The sequence below is a fragment of the Aphis gossypii genome, chromosome 2 (genome assembly GCF_020184175.1).
Source record: "Aphis gossypii isolate Hap1 chromosome 2, ASM2018417v2, whole genome shotgun sequence".
Classification (NCBI taxonomy): domain Eukaryota; kingdom Metazoa; phylum Arthropoda; class Insecta; order Hemiptera; family Aphididae; genus Aphis; species Aphis gossypii.
Window position 1 is genome coordinate 35,232,011 of NC_065531.1, and position 15,364 is coordinate 35,247,374.

General features: G+C 24.6%; 1 protein-coding gene across 3 annotated transcripts; it reads left to right on the top strand.

Annotated features, from left to right (window-relative positions):
- Positions 1-991: 991 nt before the first annotated feature.
- On the top strand, positions 992-10,316 carry LOC114126458 (cyclin-L1-like). Of its 3 annotated transcripts, none has more exons than XM_027990412.2 (7): positions 992-1,157; positions 1,233-1,515; positions 3,298-3,482; positions 7,819-8,209; positions 8,272-8,453; positions 8,544-8,645; positions 9,211-10,316. In XM_027990412.2, the coding sequence occupies exons 2-7, from the start codon at positions 1,282-1,284 to the stop codon at positions 9,311-9,313; spliced, it is 1,197 nt and encodes a 398-aa protein (XP_027846213.1). In that variant the 5' UTR covers positions 992-1,157; positions 1,233-1,281; the 3' UTR covers positions 9,314-10,316. The 3 variants fall into 3 exon arrangements, 2 of the variants coding, with proteins under 2 accessions (XP_027846213.1, XP_027846214.1); XM_027990413.2 differs by having other exon boundaries at positions 1,007-1,182; XR_007604064.1 differs by having other exon boundaries at positions 1,004-1,515; positions 8,272-8,481.
- Positions 10,317-15,364: the final 5,048 nt, after the last annotated feature.

Sequence of the window (15,364 nt, forward strand, 5' to 3'; positions counted from 1 at the left end):
TATGCATTATTTATTTATTTATTATACAGCACTACAGATAGAAAATGGATGTGGATATAATATATTATATAATGTAGGTACCTACCTATATGTATACCAATTAATCTATTATTATATGTATGAGACAAAAAATATAGAACTATGAGAAATTCATAGGGATTTAGGGGGGGCGCCTCCCCCTAACATATTCTGTTCTACTCCTGTATCGAGTACTCGACCAGGCTATCGAGTAATTGCCTGGTACTCAGAACATCCCTATAATATGCTAATACCTGTATGGCTGTATAATAAATTATATAATTATAAATGAAAATTGAATAGAATATTTCGTATTTTGGGATCTCTTGACCGACAATAAAAACTGAAACGGGAGTTTTTGTACTTGAACTTTTTGACCAATTAATAATATCATTTTTTAACTTTTTACCTCTGTCATGTGTCATAACTCATAAGACTATATTGTTATAATGCCATTACATTTTGTTCACACATTTGTTTGTTTGAGATGTTATGCATCCATATATTTGTAATTTGTATTTGTATAGCCTTCAGTGGTCGACCATTTTTCACTGGCACTCTTCGATAGGGTACGTTTTTTGGTTAATAAAATATTTAATCTATAATTATTTTCATAGACATCGAGGTGGATATAATATACTACCTATATAGTAGGTATATTATATTCACGTTGATAGACATCACGGACAAAGATATACTATATAATATGATATATCTGTATATCTTAGTCCGTGACACGATTTAAGATACTATCTTAAATCGTGGTCCGTGATCACGGTCTTAGAAGATCTTCTAAGACCGTGTCCGTGATAGACATGTTAAAAAAAAAAATAATATGTCTATGATAATTTTACGTCCATGGCATTTTACATTTGGGAAACCCTGACTAGAGCTTGATAACACCAAAGATAACACGTTCTCAGATAAATAAACACAGATAATCTATGTAAATAAACGACTTTATCAAATATCAACTTATCATACTTTATTATTTTAATATTTTATCTTAGTTCTTATTACTTCTTAAACCAACGAATTAAAATAATATACTTAAGTTAAGCTGTATTTTATTTTTATTAACTTATAGACCGATCTTATGCCTGATTGTTATATAACTATGGTATAACCAAAGTATAACTGTACGCAATAATTGTCATCCTAGATGTAATTCGTGTATAAAAATTATAGATAAGGTTGCTTACTTTTCTTAATAGTGTATAGATCATTAACGACGAAATTACAACTTCGGCTGGTTCGTGGGTGATGTGCAAAATGGAAACAATGACAATGACATGCACGGACGTGACACATGAACGCCGTATATCGAAGCAACCGACTAAAGTACTGTTGACATTAAGTAACGTACTTTTACCTAAGGAAAAACTTACGTCCACACCATCGATGATCGACGGGTTAGATTTCGAGACCGAAGTCGACTTAAGGATCGTTGGCTGCGAGTGGATTCAGACCGCTGGCATACTGCTCAAACTTCCCCAGGTAAAACTTTTAGTTTGTTATTATTTTATCATTGTGCCCAAATAATAAACATAGTATATAATATATATCTTATATACCTCCTTGTAAAAGTGCATTGCAGCTGGTGTAGTTTAATGTATGACATGTGCTTAACTCCTCATCTATTTACATAACACAAATATGTACATATCTAAGATATATATTTTCAAAATTAACTGAGAGCTCATTCTTTAGACCCCTCCTAGAAGTAGGTGTTCCAAGAAATCTTATAAACTATTAAATATATAATTTTACCTTGCAATTTATGAATATTGTCCATTTTATAAGTTACTTAGAGTATATTTTTGGTTAAAGTACTAAATAATAAATATGTTGACAGTAAAAATAAATTCCACATTATCTTTGAATTGTGACAACATTTTCAATGAATATTGCACTTTTGTGTAAGTACTACTGTACTTTATGTTGCCTACTGTTATTTAGCAATGAATTTAAAAGTTAATAAGAAAAATCACTATCAATCATAACAATATTTGTATATATTTCACCTTGGGACTATAGTAAATTCCCAATAATAACATAATAACTAATTGTTATTGGAACTAAATATCTAACTTTAGATGCTCTTTCTGTGACAAAATATAATAGAATAACTTATCAACACAATTGACCCATTAGTTGTGTTTTGATTTTGTATCTGTATGAAAACAGCATATAAAATTATTTTAATAATCCTATAAAAAATATTATTTGATATTGATAAACCTACCAACTAATTAATTGTTTTAAATTACTTAAGTTACTATAACCAGTAATGCCAAAATGAATCTGTTTAGTGTATGACAATTATTCATAGTTTAACCTTTGGCATCTACAGCCCTTACCCATCTTTAAATTCTTTTCAATGATCTATGAAAAATTCAATGATTACCTAAAATGTGTTTTATTTACATACCTTAATTTAATTTTCTTTTGATTTTCTACTAAGTTTTTATTTAATACCTACTTGTTTGTTATCACCTAATCAAGCTTTATTATTTTATAATATAATTCTGCCATCAGTTCTAACTTTATGTCAGTTGTTTTAAATCAAAAATGTTGTGATCGATATTTCTCTGTATCTTAGTATACTATATGTAAGCACAGAGTAATAATGTAAGTTAGTCTAATAGTATGTGATCTATTTCTGAAAAAAATGATATACCTACATATACTTCTTATAATATTTGAAATTGTATTTTATTATATTATAATCATGTAAGTAAGCTATTGGTTTGTTGCTATACTGTATTTTGTAATTTCAAGTGTGCACTTATTTTGAAACATTGTTAAAAATTTATTTGAATAATTGACCTATTTTGTTCAATATTTAATAATATCATTAAAATTGTATTACAAAAACATTTAAAACAAATAAATAGCATGGAATTTAAAAATCTTTAGAAAATTATTTTAATTTGTTGTGTTTATGTTTAATTATGAAATTTTAATGATTAAAAATGCTATTGTAATATAAAATATATTATTATTATTATTATTAACTTTTATTTGAAAGTTTTGTAACAGTATATAAAATATATCTTATTATAACAAATGGTCACCCGGTGGAAAGGAGGAATTACACATTTTACATGGTTTACATGTAGGTAGGACAATAATAAATATACCTTTTATTTTATTGATTTTTGTTCGCAACTTTTTAAAAATTTAATTATTTTTTAAATATTTATAATTTTTCCTATGTCTGAACTTAATTATTACATTTTTATTTATATTATTTGTAATATGATTTTTATTTTTCAGGTTGCAATGGCAACTGGACAAGTGTTGTTTCAACGATTTTACTATACTAAATCATTTGTTCGCCACCCAATGGAAATAACTGCAATGGCATGCACATGTTTGGCCTCTAAAGTTGAGGAATCACCACGACGTATCCGTGATGTTATTAATGTTTATCATCATATCCGTCAAGTTATAAATCAAAAGTAAGTTTAAGGGATTTTATTTTTATATTATTATTATATATTTTATTTGCATTATTGAATTATGTTTGAAGATTTTTAATCACAACTGACTAATCTGTTAACATATGTTTTCATCACAAATTTTAGAGATATCTAATCTTCAAGGTTTTGACATTTAAAATTTTTGACTTGAACCTCAAATAATAAATATCTAAATATCTTTTATTTTACAAAAGTACTTATTTAACCTCGGAGTTGTAGTATATGCTTCACTATCTAAAAGTTGGGCTTTTAATATATTTTTTATTTATATTAACTTTAATAAATTAATGCCTTCTAATTAAAGTATGATTAATTATAATAACTATTTAAATAGAACTCTTGGCCATTAACTGTGCTGTACTTTAATATGTATAAATAATATTTATTATACAATAAATAAGTTATAAGTTATTTTTAAACTTAGTTTCTCAATTACTGATTGATAAATAATATTATTGGTATCTAAATATGTTTATATAGGTATGGTAGGTGTACGTTATAAAATAATTAGTAATATTTAATTTAATTTTTATTAAAATTTAATTTGTTTCCAATCAATAAAATATTTATTAGATGATTTTAATTTTAAGAGTAATACACAAATAACTGTATAAATATATTGAGTTTTAGTTAAAATATTTCAACACACAGTTTAAAATATGTTTGTGTATTCTAATGTATAAATTAGTGTGTATTTCCTAGGGGTTAAATTACTCAAACTAGATGCAGGGCCGTATTCTAATAAAAAGCCATGTACCAACTAAATGTATCTTAAGTAGTAAAGCTACTTGTGAAAGAATCATCAGCAAGTTGAAAATTAAAAAAAAAATTCTTTGATCTACAATAAGTCAAAGTTGTCTCATCAGTTTGGCTATATTATTAATTGAAAAAGATGTAGTGAATACATAGTTTACTATGTATTTATACAGGTTTCATATATTTCTAATGGTTTTTTTGTAAAAATATGCAAATTTCTATTTGGGGTGGCGGGGGTAGGGTGAAAATGCTGTGATTCACCAGGGATGCCACCAAACCTCAATACGGCCCTGACTAGATGTAACTGTGACAAAATTATTTTGATTGGTTTAATAATTAATATTCTTCAATTAATTATTCTGTCTATTCTGTAAGGTGCACCATGTGATTCATTAAGTGTCTAAACTCATTATTTTGAAAAGTAAAGTCTTTAAAAATATTTTTTTACACAATGTCATTTCATTTAAAAAAAAATTATTATTTTTATCATATTTATTTTTTAATTTTTTGAATGACATACATGTTTAATTTAAGTAGCTAAACAGAGTATTGTTTGGAGCATTTAAATTTATAAAAATCAAATTTTGGACGAGTAGTTTGTTAATTAAAATTAATTTTTTACGTGTTAATGCTTTGAAAAAAATGTATTGCTTTGGAATATGAAATTAAAAATGTATGCCATTATTCTAAAAAGCAAAAGGCTGGAAAAATTATTATTATAAAACTTTTTTTTCTCAAAAATATTTGAATTAATATCAGATTATGTAAAAATACAGTTAAAGAAACACTGCTATAGAGTATAGATTATTAGTTAAAAAAACCAAACAAGTTTAAAACCATACGATTTTTATAAAGTTCAAAAACTAGATGTTAATCATCATGTATATAAAAAAAAGATAAAATAATTTATTACTTGTACTTCTAAGTTCTAATATTTATAATCTATATTTTTTATTCATTTATTAGTTTGTAACTATAATTATTATTATTATGTTGTGTGTGTGTGTATTTATACAGGTCACTCTTACCCTCATTTTTGAAATTTTTTAGATTTCATTTAAATACTTAAATTTTATATATGATTTGTTAAGGGCAATTTTTAATTGTGCGCTGTTAAGCAATAATTTTCAAAAATGAGTATTTTTTGAGTTATTAAATTTTATCAGTTATCTATTGAAGATAATTGTCCTTAAAAATGGTTTTACATAACACATATAATAGATTTATATTTATTCTAAAATTCTTTTATAATTCTAAAATGTTAATATGAGTAATTATACTTTTCATGGACCTCATATCTTCTAAATCAGTGTTTTTAAAACTTTTTACTCAATGTCTCCTTTATGTTCAAAAATCTTACACCACACCTGATTAATTTTATTTTTTTTTATCTATATGACATTATTTTAGTTGCAGTAGTTCCTCAACATTTGTCAAAAAAAAAAAAATATATTTATATATATATATATTATATATAATGATTTTAAGTATGCAATGACAAATTAATTTATTGTATATGTGTAATATTAGTATATAAATAAAAAATAAAATTGATATTGTTCTAATGAGATTAATACTTCTGATGACTCTCCAATAATTATTCTTAAAATATAAAATAACAGTGTAAAACATACAATTAGTTGTGCAATATTACAATAATGTGACTGTTGAAGCGAAATTCGGGCTTAAAAAATTCATAAAGAAACAGCCACTACCCACTTTTATAATGCAATGCAATCGATATCGTAACTTTTATTGTCCCCTCTGAATAGTTTTATTGCTCACTTTGGAAAACCTGTTCTAAATTTATTTTCATAATATATTAAGTTTAAGAATTTAGAAACTATTCTTTTAAATTCATTTTGTTTAAATATATCAACAAAATAATCTGTGTTATATAAAAAAAATCACAAAATTCAGAATTTGAATAAATGCAAATTAAAGAGAGAGTTGAGTATGTTTGGAAAATCACCCTGTAGTCCGTATCCATATAAATACTTAAAATCAAATTATTAAAAAAATTCAATGTGCTGATTTAATGTGATAACTATAGCGTGCACAAAAATACCTTGTTTTTGTTGCAGTTTTGCAACAACTGTGCTTATTTATATATGTAAATTATCTTGTGCAACAAAGACTATAGTTATTAATGTTAATTCAAGTGCAAATATGATGTACAAAATTTATTTTATAACTTGCGTTTTCGCAGATACTTTCCACAGCTAACTGCCGGGTGAGTTGCCCTCGGTTTGAATTGTGGAGAGGAAAGCGAACGTGGTGGATTCACATTGAAATTGATGATCGTCATGTCAAGAATACTGTTGGACCCTTTAAAAATTATATTATAACATGATTTAATCAAAGATAAGCTAAGAGATTCCCTTTAAAAATATTATTAGGGTTTTTCAATATATATATAATATATTATATATTATGTTTATACATTAATATATTTATCAAAAAGACAGGTACAGTATAAAACCAATGTACATCAAATTTAATGTGCTCTATTTAGTGATTATACTTGATCATAAATGTTTTGTACTAAACAGACAATGAATTTCACAAACTAATGGTAAGTATTGTTTCCATAATGGGATTCAAGATAGCAAAAGTAAATCTTATTTGAATATATTGTTATGAACCATTTGAACATTATTATTCTACATCTTATAAGTTCCTTTATTTGTAATTGTTAAAAAGTACTTTGATAAAATCTGAGGTTAAGCACTTAATAACACGACAAATTTAAAAATTGTTAAATTAGCAAAGGATCTGATAATTATTATGTTTAAAGATATTCAATTTATTTTGGATTAAGTATTTATAACATTTAAACTATGTATGACTTAAATACTAAACAATCTTTATTCATACTAGATACCAGAAATTTAATTATTTTTGAATGAATGTAATATTCAGTATTATTTAGTACTCTTATATATATTATTAGATCTAGATTTAATTATATTATACATCATAATATTTGAAGCATTCGAAATGTTTTTAATGAACAATTTGATTTTTACATTTGTTGTTAGGATTATACCAAAAATTAATATAATATTACCTATAATAAATCATATTAAATTATTGTGATTTTTGGTATTCTGAGTAAATATTGATTTTCTATGTCTAATAAATCAGGACTAAAATCATGACTGGTTTATTTGAGTCAAATAGGCATATAAGTCAATTAACTTTGAGTTCATTAAGTAACTATTATTCTATTAAGAAAATACAATGATGTATAAAATTAAAATAATAGTTAATCTTAATATAATTGTACTGTTAAGCAGATGGATTATTCTATGATTTATGATTTAAGAATTTAAATAAGAAGATTAAATTAACAACTGCTGTAAACTATTCGTAAGAAAGTTATTCTTTGATTAGTTTAAATAGTTATATATTTTTCTATAACAATAAGTACTTCAAAATGAATAATAAATTTAGTCAGTTGTGGTTGATCATACTTTCTATTTTTTATTATTTTACTATGGTATTGCTGTCATCACTAGTTCAAAACTAGACAAAAAATACCCCACCATTGTTGCAGATTGATTACTCCGTTGGTACTTGATCAAAATTATGTACAGAAAAAGACGCAGGTAATAAAAGCAGAACGACGGGTGCTCAAGGAGCTTGGCTTTTGTGTACACGTTAAACACCCACATAAACTCATTGTAATGTATCTACAGGCACTTGGATTTGAAAAACATCAATCAATAATGCAGATGTCCTGGAACTATATGAATGATTCATTGCAAACTGATGTATTTGTTCAATTTTATCCAGAAACTATTGCTTGTGCTTGTATATATCTATCAGCTAGGAAATTACGAATACCTTTGCCAAAAAGTCCAGCATGGTATTCTTTATTTAATTCAAATGAAACTGACATCCAGGACATCTGTCGTAAAATACTTAAACTTTATCTCAGGCCAAAAGTGAGTAGTGAATTATAGTTTATATTACAGTATAACTATATTTGTTTGATATTACTTTTCAGGTTATCACAGAAGATTTAGAAAAGAGAGTAGAAGAATCAAAGAAAGAGTATGATCAGGCTAAGGAAAAAGCTAAAGAAGCTATTGCTCATTCAGTAGTACAAACAGAAGTAATAACACATAAACCCAGTAATGGAATAACTTCTGCTATCCCAAGAAATATTAGTTCAACTACCCCAAACAAGTATGCATATTCTCCAGATTTCTTACATGTATACATACATAAATACACATACTTATATATTATGTTAATTATATTAAATTCATCTTATAGAAAACCAATAAAAAAAAGAAGTAGAAGTAGAAGTAGAACACCTTTGAAAATTAAGTCTAGAAGTAAAAGTCCAAGACATTTAAAGAAATCAAAAAAAAGAAGGTAATAAAATATTTTTAATTTTCCTACTTTTATAATATGCAAATACTGAAAATTTTATCATATTTTGATATATAATAATTTATATATATATTATATATTTATATATTATAAATAATAATTTTATGTTTAGTGTTTAATCAATTAATTTATTTTATAATTTTGTTAATATTATCATGTATATTTTTTTATTGTATTTCATAAACAATTTTATATATTTCAAATAGCATATTTAATAAACTATAAATAAATAAATATTTAATAAAAATTAAAATATAATGCTAATTGAGATTTGAGACTATAGATAACGAGCCTCTATACTACATTCAGGTTAAGAATAATTTACTTTTGTGTATACAGATTGAATTTCTGAACACTGTCAATTCTTTAAGTGATTATTAAGGACTTAAGTTCGTTAAGTTGATAAATGAGTATTCTTAACCTGATTATAGTTTAATAAAAAATATTATTTATTACATATTTATATTAGATAAAAAAAAACATATTTCATTGTTCTGTAAAAAAATGTAGGTATTTTTCTAATGTATTACATTTAATTATTTTTCAGATTAGTACCTACTTACAGAGACTATAAAAACTATAAGGATTACAAGGATTATAGAGGCAATGAAAATTATAAATCTAAATCTAGGAACTACAACTATCATTAAAAATATTAATAGTCATATACTTATAATATACTCTTAAAATATGTTATATTAAAACATTGCTTGTTTAGTTAACTTCAAATCAAGTAATTTTGTTTCAATTCTATAATATATGTGACATGTGTGTTAATAATTAGATAATCAATAAGTCAAGTCCATGATGAAGTGCAATCTTTATTAATGTAACATAATAGGTTTGACTAATAGCCTTTTTTATCATAATTTACAAAAATAAAATGTCTAAAAATATTTAAAATAGTCATTATATAATGTTACTTATTGATAATATTGTTAAAAAAAAACAATTTTGAAATCAGTTACATTTTGAACTATTGAGAGTAATTCATAATTATTAACTATGATACTTGCAATTTATACATTTAAAATTTTTCCAATAGTTAGCTAAAACAAATTGATTGATGAACACCCCTTGTTAATATTTATTATTGTATAATATATTTAATAATAAAATCACATTATTAAAATTGTAGATTTGGTCTACATATTTTTGATAAGTCATACTCTTTAATTATTATAATTCTGAAAACCATACAAAACAGATATTATATTTATTTTTACTTATATTTATTTTAATTAAAAAAAATTTAAGTAGGTAAATATAATATATTAATATAGTATACTCTATTCACATTACGATCAATTCTATTCATTAACCAGTTTATACTTTTAGTTCCCAGATAATCTAAATATTCTAAATGACAAAGTCATCACCCCCATAGAGGTTGCAGACTATTATCCTAAGTGAAATGTTGTGGAAAAGCTTTCCTGTTCATAATTTGGTGCTCGTGTACAGATCGTGATGTGAATAGAGTACCTATAGAATATATGTAATTATGTAATGTATAAATATTAAATATTAAATATATATGTAATGTGTAAAAAAAAATTGTAAATTTATAATTGTTTAGTTCTTTAAAATGAAATTTAAATAATAAATAATTAATTAACTGTGATAATAAATGATTTTGTTTTTATAGTTTTGAAATTGTATGCCTATATACTTTATTGAATTAGTTATTATTTAATTCCTCATTTTCGTTTTTATGAGATACATATTTTAGCTAGGTACTGATTGGAGTGATAAATGTACAATTTTCATTGATACCTTTTTTTTATATTTATTATCACATTTTGGAACAGTAAAAATTATAAGAGGGAGGTATAATACGGAAATTAATAAATTGGATATATTTGGTTAGGTTACAAAATATGTCAAAATCACGAAAATTTGCAAGTAATTTTGTTGTTGAAAAACTATAAAATTTTTTGTGTTTGTAACTAAGAATTGAAAATACAACACTAAATTTTCCATAAGTTTTCCTTCAAGTAACTATAAAGAAAACTCGACGCATCATTGTAGAAAAAATTTTAAGTGCGTTAGAATTTTAAATTTTTACTGAATAGCGTAACGACAATGATTTATCCTCAAGGCTCAAACAATTTTAAATGTTTGTTACTGTTCAAAAAGTTGTAGATACTTGAAAATTTCACCAGTTATTTAGATTAGCATTTTCTTTATATGATTTGATTTTTAAAATATTTTGACTTTTTTTGATCTATTTATAGACAACTGAAATTTTCAATTTTTCTGAAGTGTCGATAAAATTTTTTTAGCTGAGTAAAAATACTTGAAAATTAATACAAAGTTCCTCATAAGTAGTTATTCTTATGGTGATAAAAAAATTATAAGAATACATTGGCACAATTTTTTTTTATTAGCATTTGAAGTTCAAATGTTGACAAAAATTCGTCAAAATCATGAATATTTGCAAATTAATTTGTAGGTATAATTCATAAAAATGTTTGTATAAGTAGCTAAGAGTTAAAATTTTAATACAAGATTTTCCATAAGTTTAGGTTACAATAATTATAAAAGAGCTTAAATTTCGGTGTATTCAAGCCATTAAAACATAAACTGCTTTTTTTACCGATCACTGGAAATTATATCCTAGGCTAACAAATCATCTTCGTTCAGAATCGTTTTTCGTATACAAATATACAATGATACCTATCATTATTCATTGGATTCAGATTTAACACTCCTATAATATATAATAGTGATCCACACGGCACTTAATGTACAGCAGAGCGATACCCACTTAATCTGTTTTTTTTTTTTAAATATAAACGACTTATAGTAAAAAAATTCTTTGATCTTCAAATTCGATTTTTTTTTACGCAAATTTATTTTGTATTAGGTACCTAATGGGTAATTTAATAACAAATAACCTTTGATACTTGTAATTTTAATTAAATGCCTATATTAGTATTTTCTATAAATGGTTTAATCTTTAAAATAATATGTTGATTGTTGATTCATTTTGCTCTATTGCAGTCTTATTTATATATATTTAAAATTTTTGATAACTACATTGTTTTATTTTTTTTATTAAAATGTTGAAAAATTGTCCAGATGGTCCATGTTCTTGAAAATGTATAACATATTCCTCGTAAGTTGTTATTAAAGCTATTTGAAAAATAAATAATATGTACATACTCGTGCATAAATTTTTTATTTGAAATTCACACGTCGATAAAATAAGTTATTTAATTGAAGAAAAGTGATATTTATTATTTCAATGTAACTTAAAAATATTATTTTGTTAGTAATTATATTATTATATTTACTATACGCAATGACACTTTATTTTTAAGCCTATTGTATCGTATAATGGTTACTATGTTAGTATTTATAATAATAAAATAAATAAATAACTAAATTTAAATATATGTAATATTAAATAAATATATTATACAATTTAGGTACTTATTAATATACGTAATCAAATTTTGAAATGTTTTAAAAAAATATTCTAAAACATGTAGAGAAAAGGTTTGGATAAATGTTAAAAAGGTGATCAAACATACTTACACTAGCAGAGAAAATCAATTTTTTAATATATATATATATACATATATATCGTCGTAAATAACAAAATATACAGTGGGTAATCGTTTGAATTTTAGTTCAATCATGGAGCTAGTGTGGTAAAGAGTATTAAAAATGCCATAAGTAAAAACAGAAAAACTGACAAAAGCAAGCTGCATAACGCCGTAACACAATTTTTCATTCGAAAAACTTCTGCAGAGATATTTTATAACAGTACATTTAGTACATTTGGTAAACGTAATAAAATAGGTGACAAAGGATGTATTATTCAGATAGACGAGTACATTTTCCAAGGCAAAAGAAAAATATATAATAGAGTAAGATGATTTAATGGAAATAATAATTCATATACAGGTGACAGTATGACAAAGAAACAGAAGACGATGCTAATAACTTACGTATTATATTAAAGTAAACAATTCCATAGGCCATGGGTTTTCAACCTTATTGTCATAATAACAATAATATTTTAAAACGGATATTTTAAGTTTTTCATTGTAAAAAACGAGATCGTGAAACAATTATTATCAATATAATATTAAACTAAGTGCAACCAGGTGTCCAGGTTCTACAATTCATTTCAATCAATAATGGAGAGCTTATAACATTTAAAATAATTACAATGCCTACATTTTATACATCACACCTACTGTAAACCACTTGTCCACTTTGGTAGGTAATTTTGTTAATTTTAACACTTCCGCGCCCTAACTGGCCAAACTCAATTGAAACGTAGTTATATTATGGCAACACATTTATGTAATAAAATACGGAATGAAAACTAGAGACCCTACAAATATTTTGGAAAGACAGTTAAAAGAATAATGGCGGCGATCAATTAGTTCTACTAATCCATTTTATGTACAATTTAGGTACATAGAGTACAGACATATAATAAAATAAAATTTTCATCGTTGTTAAACCAAAACATTCATGGTTCTTTAAAATACTTAATATACCTATTTTGATTTATACCCCAAGACACAACCAAACCTTCCAACCATCTTTTGAGAGATCGTACCTACGTCGGGCAATCTATTTGTATGAGTGTTTTTATGATATTTTATTTGAGAGAAGTTTGTTATGTAGGTTTTTCAGTTTTTTTATAATCAAAATATATTAATAATAATACATTTTTTTATTTTTATTTTCAAAATATATTTTTTATTTTAAAATTATTTTCAAAATATTTTCATGATTTTTTTTTTATATTTTCAAAATAATTTTATGATTTTTTTTTAATATAATATACATTGCGGGATAACTAAATATTCGTGATAATTTATATTGCGGGATAACTAAATATTCGTGATAATATATATTGCGGGATAACTAAATATTCGAGATAACTAAATATTCGTGATAATATATATTGCGGGATAATATACATTGCGGGATAATATAATATTCGTGATAATATACATTGCGGGATAACATAATATTCGTGATAATATATATTGCGGGATAACTAAATATTCGTGATAATATATATTGCGGGTTAACTAAATATTCGTGATAATATAAATATTCGGGATAACTAAATATTCGTGATAATATATATTGCGGGATAACTAAATATTCGTGATAATATATATTGCGGGATAACTAAATATTCGTGAAAATATATATTGCGGGATAACTAAATATTCGAGATAACTAAATATTCGTGATAATATAATATTCGTGATAATATATATTGCGGGTTAACATAATATTCGTGATAATATATATTGCGGGATAACTAAATATTCGTGATAATATATATTGCGGGTTAACTAAATATTCGTGATAATATAAATTCGGGATAACTAAATATTCGTGATATATATATTGCGGGATAACTAAATATTCGTGATAATATATATTGCGGGATAACTAAATATTCGAGATAACTAATATTCGTGATAAATATATTGCGGGATAATATACATTGCGGGATAATAATATTCGTGATAATATACATTGCGGGATAACATAATATTCGTGATAATATATATTGCGGGATAACTAAATATTCGTGATAATATAAATATTCGGGATAACTAAATATTCGTGATAATATATATTGCGGGATAACTAAATATTCGTGATAATATATATTGCGGGATAACTAAATATTCGTGATAATATATATTGCGGGATAATATATATTGCGGGATAACTAAATATTCGTGATAATATATATTGTGGGATAATATATATTGCGGGATAACTAAATATTCGTGATAATATATATTGCGGGATAACTAAATATTCGTGATAATATAAATTGCGGGTTAACTAAATATTCGTGATAATATAAATTGCGGGATAACTAAATAGTCGTGATAATATACATTGCGGGATAACTAAATATTCGTGATAATATATATTGTGGGATAATATACATTGCGGGATAACTAAATATTCGTGATAATATATATTGTGGGATAATATACATTGCGGGATAACTAAATATTCGTGATAATATATATTGCGGGATAATATACATTGCGGGATAATATATATTGCGGGATAACTAAATATTCGTGATAATATATATTGTGGGATAATATATATTGCGGGATAACTAAATATTCGTGATAATATATATTGCGGGATAACTAAATATTCGTGATAATATATATTGCGGGATAACTAAATATTCGAGATAACTAAATTTCGTGATAATATATATTGCGAGATAATATACATTGCGGGATAAATATATATCGTGGTAATATACATTGCGGGATAACATAATATTCGTGATAATATATATTGCGGGATAACTAAATATTCGTGATAATATATATTGCGGGTTAACTAAATATTCGTGATAATATAAATATTCGGGATAACTAAATATTCGTGATAATATATATTGCGGGATAACTAAATATTCGTGATAATATATATTGCGGGATAACTAAATATTCGTGATAATATATATTGCGGGATAACTAAATATTCGTGATAATATACATTGCGGGATAACTAAAATTCGTGATAATATATATTGTGGGATAACTAAATATATCAAGTAATTTTGTTTCAATTTTATAATATATGTGACATGTGTGTTAATAATTAGATAATCAATAAGTCAAGTCCATGATGAAGTGCAATCTTTATTAATGTAACATAATAGGTTTGACTAATAG

What these genes read in the sequence shown, in the direction of transcription:
- LOC114126458 (XM_027990412.2), top strand. Translation starts at nt 1,282, where the DNA reads ATGTGCAAAATGGAAACAATGACAATGACATGCACGGACGTGACACAT. An exon ending in CGTCAAGTTATAAATCAAAA is followed by an intron (nt 3,483 to 7,818) that starts GTAAGTTTAAGG and finishes CCATTGTTGCAG; the next exon opens with ATTGATTACTCCGTTGGTAC. An exon ending in AGTTCAACTACCCCAAACAA is followed by an intron (nt 8,454 to 8,543) that starts GTATGCATATTC and finishes TTCATCTTATAG; the next exon opens with AAAACCAATAAAAAAAAGAA.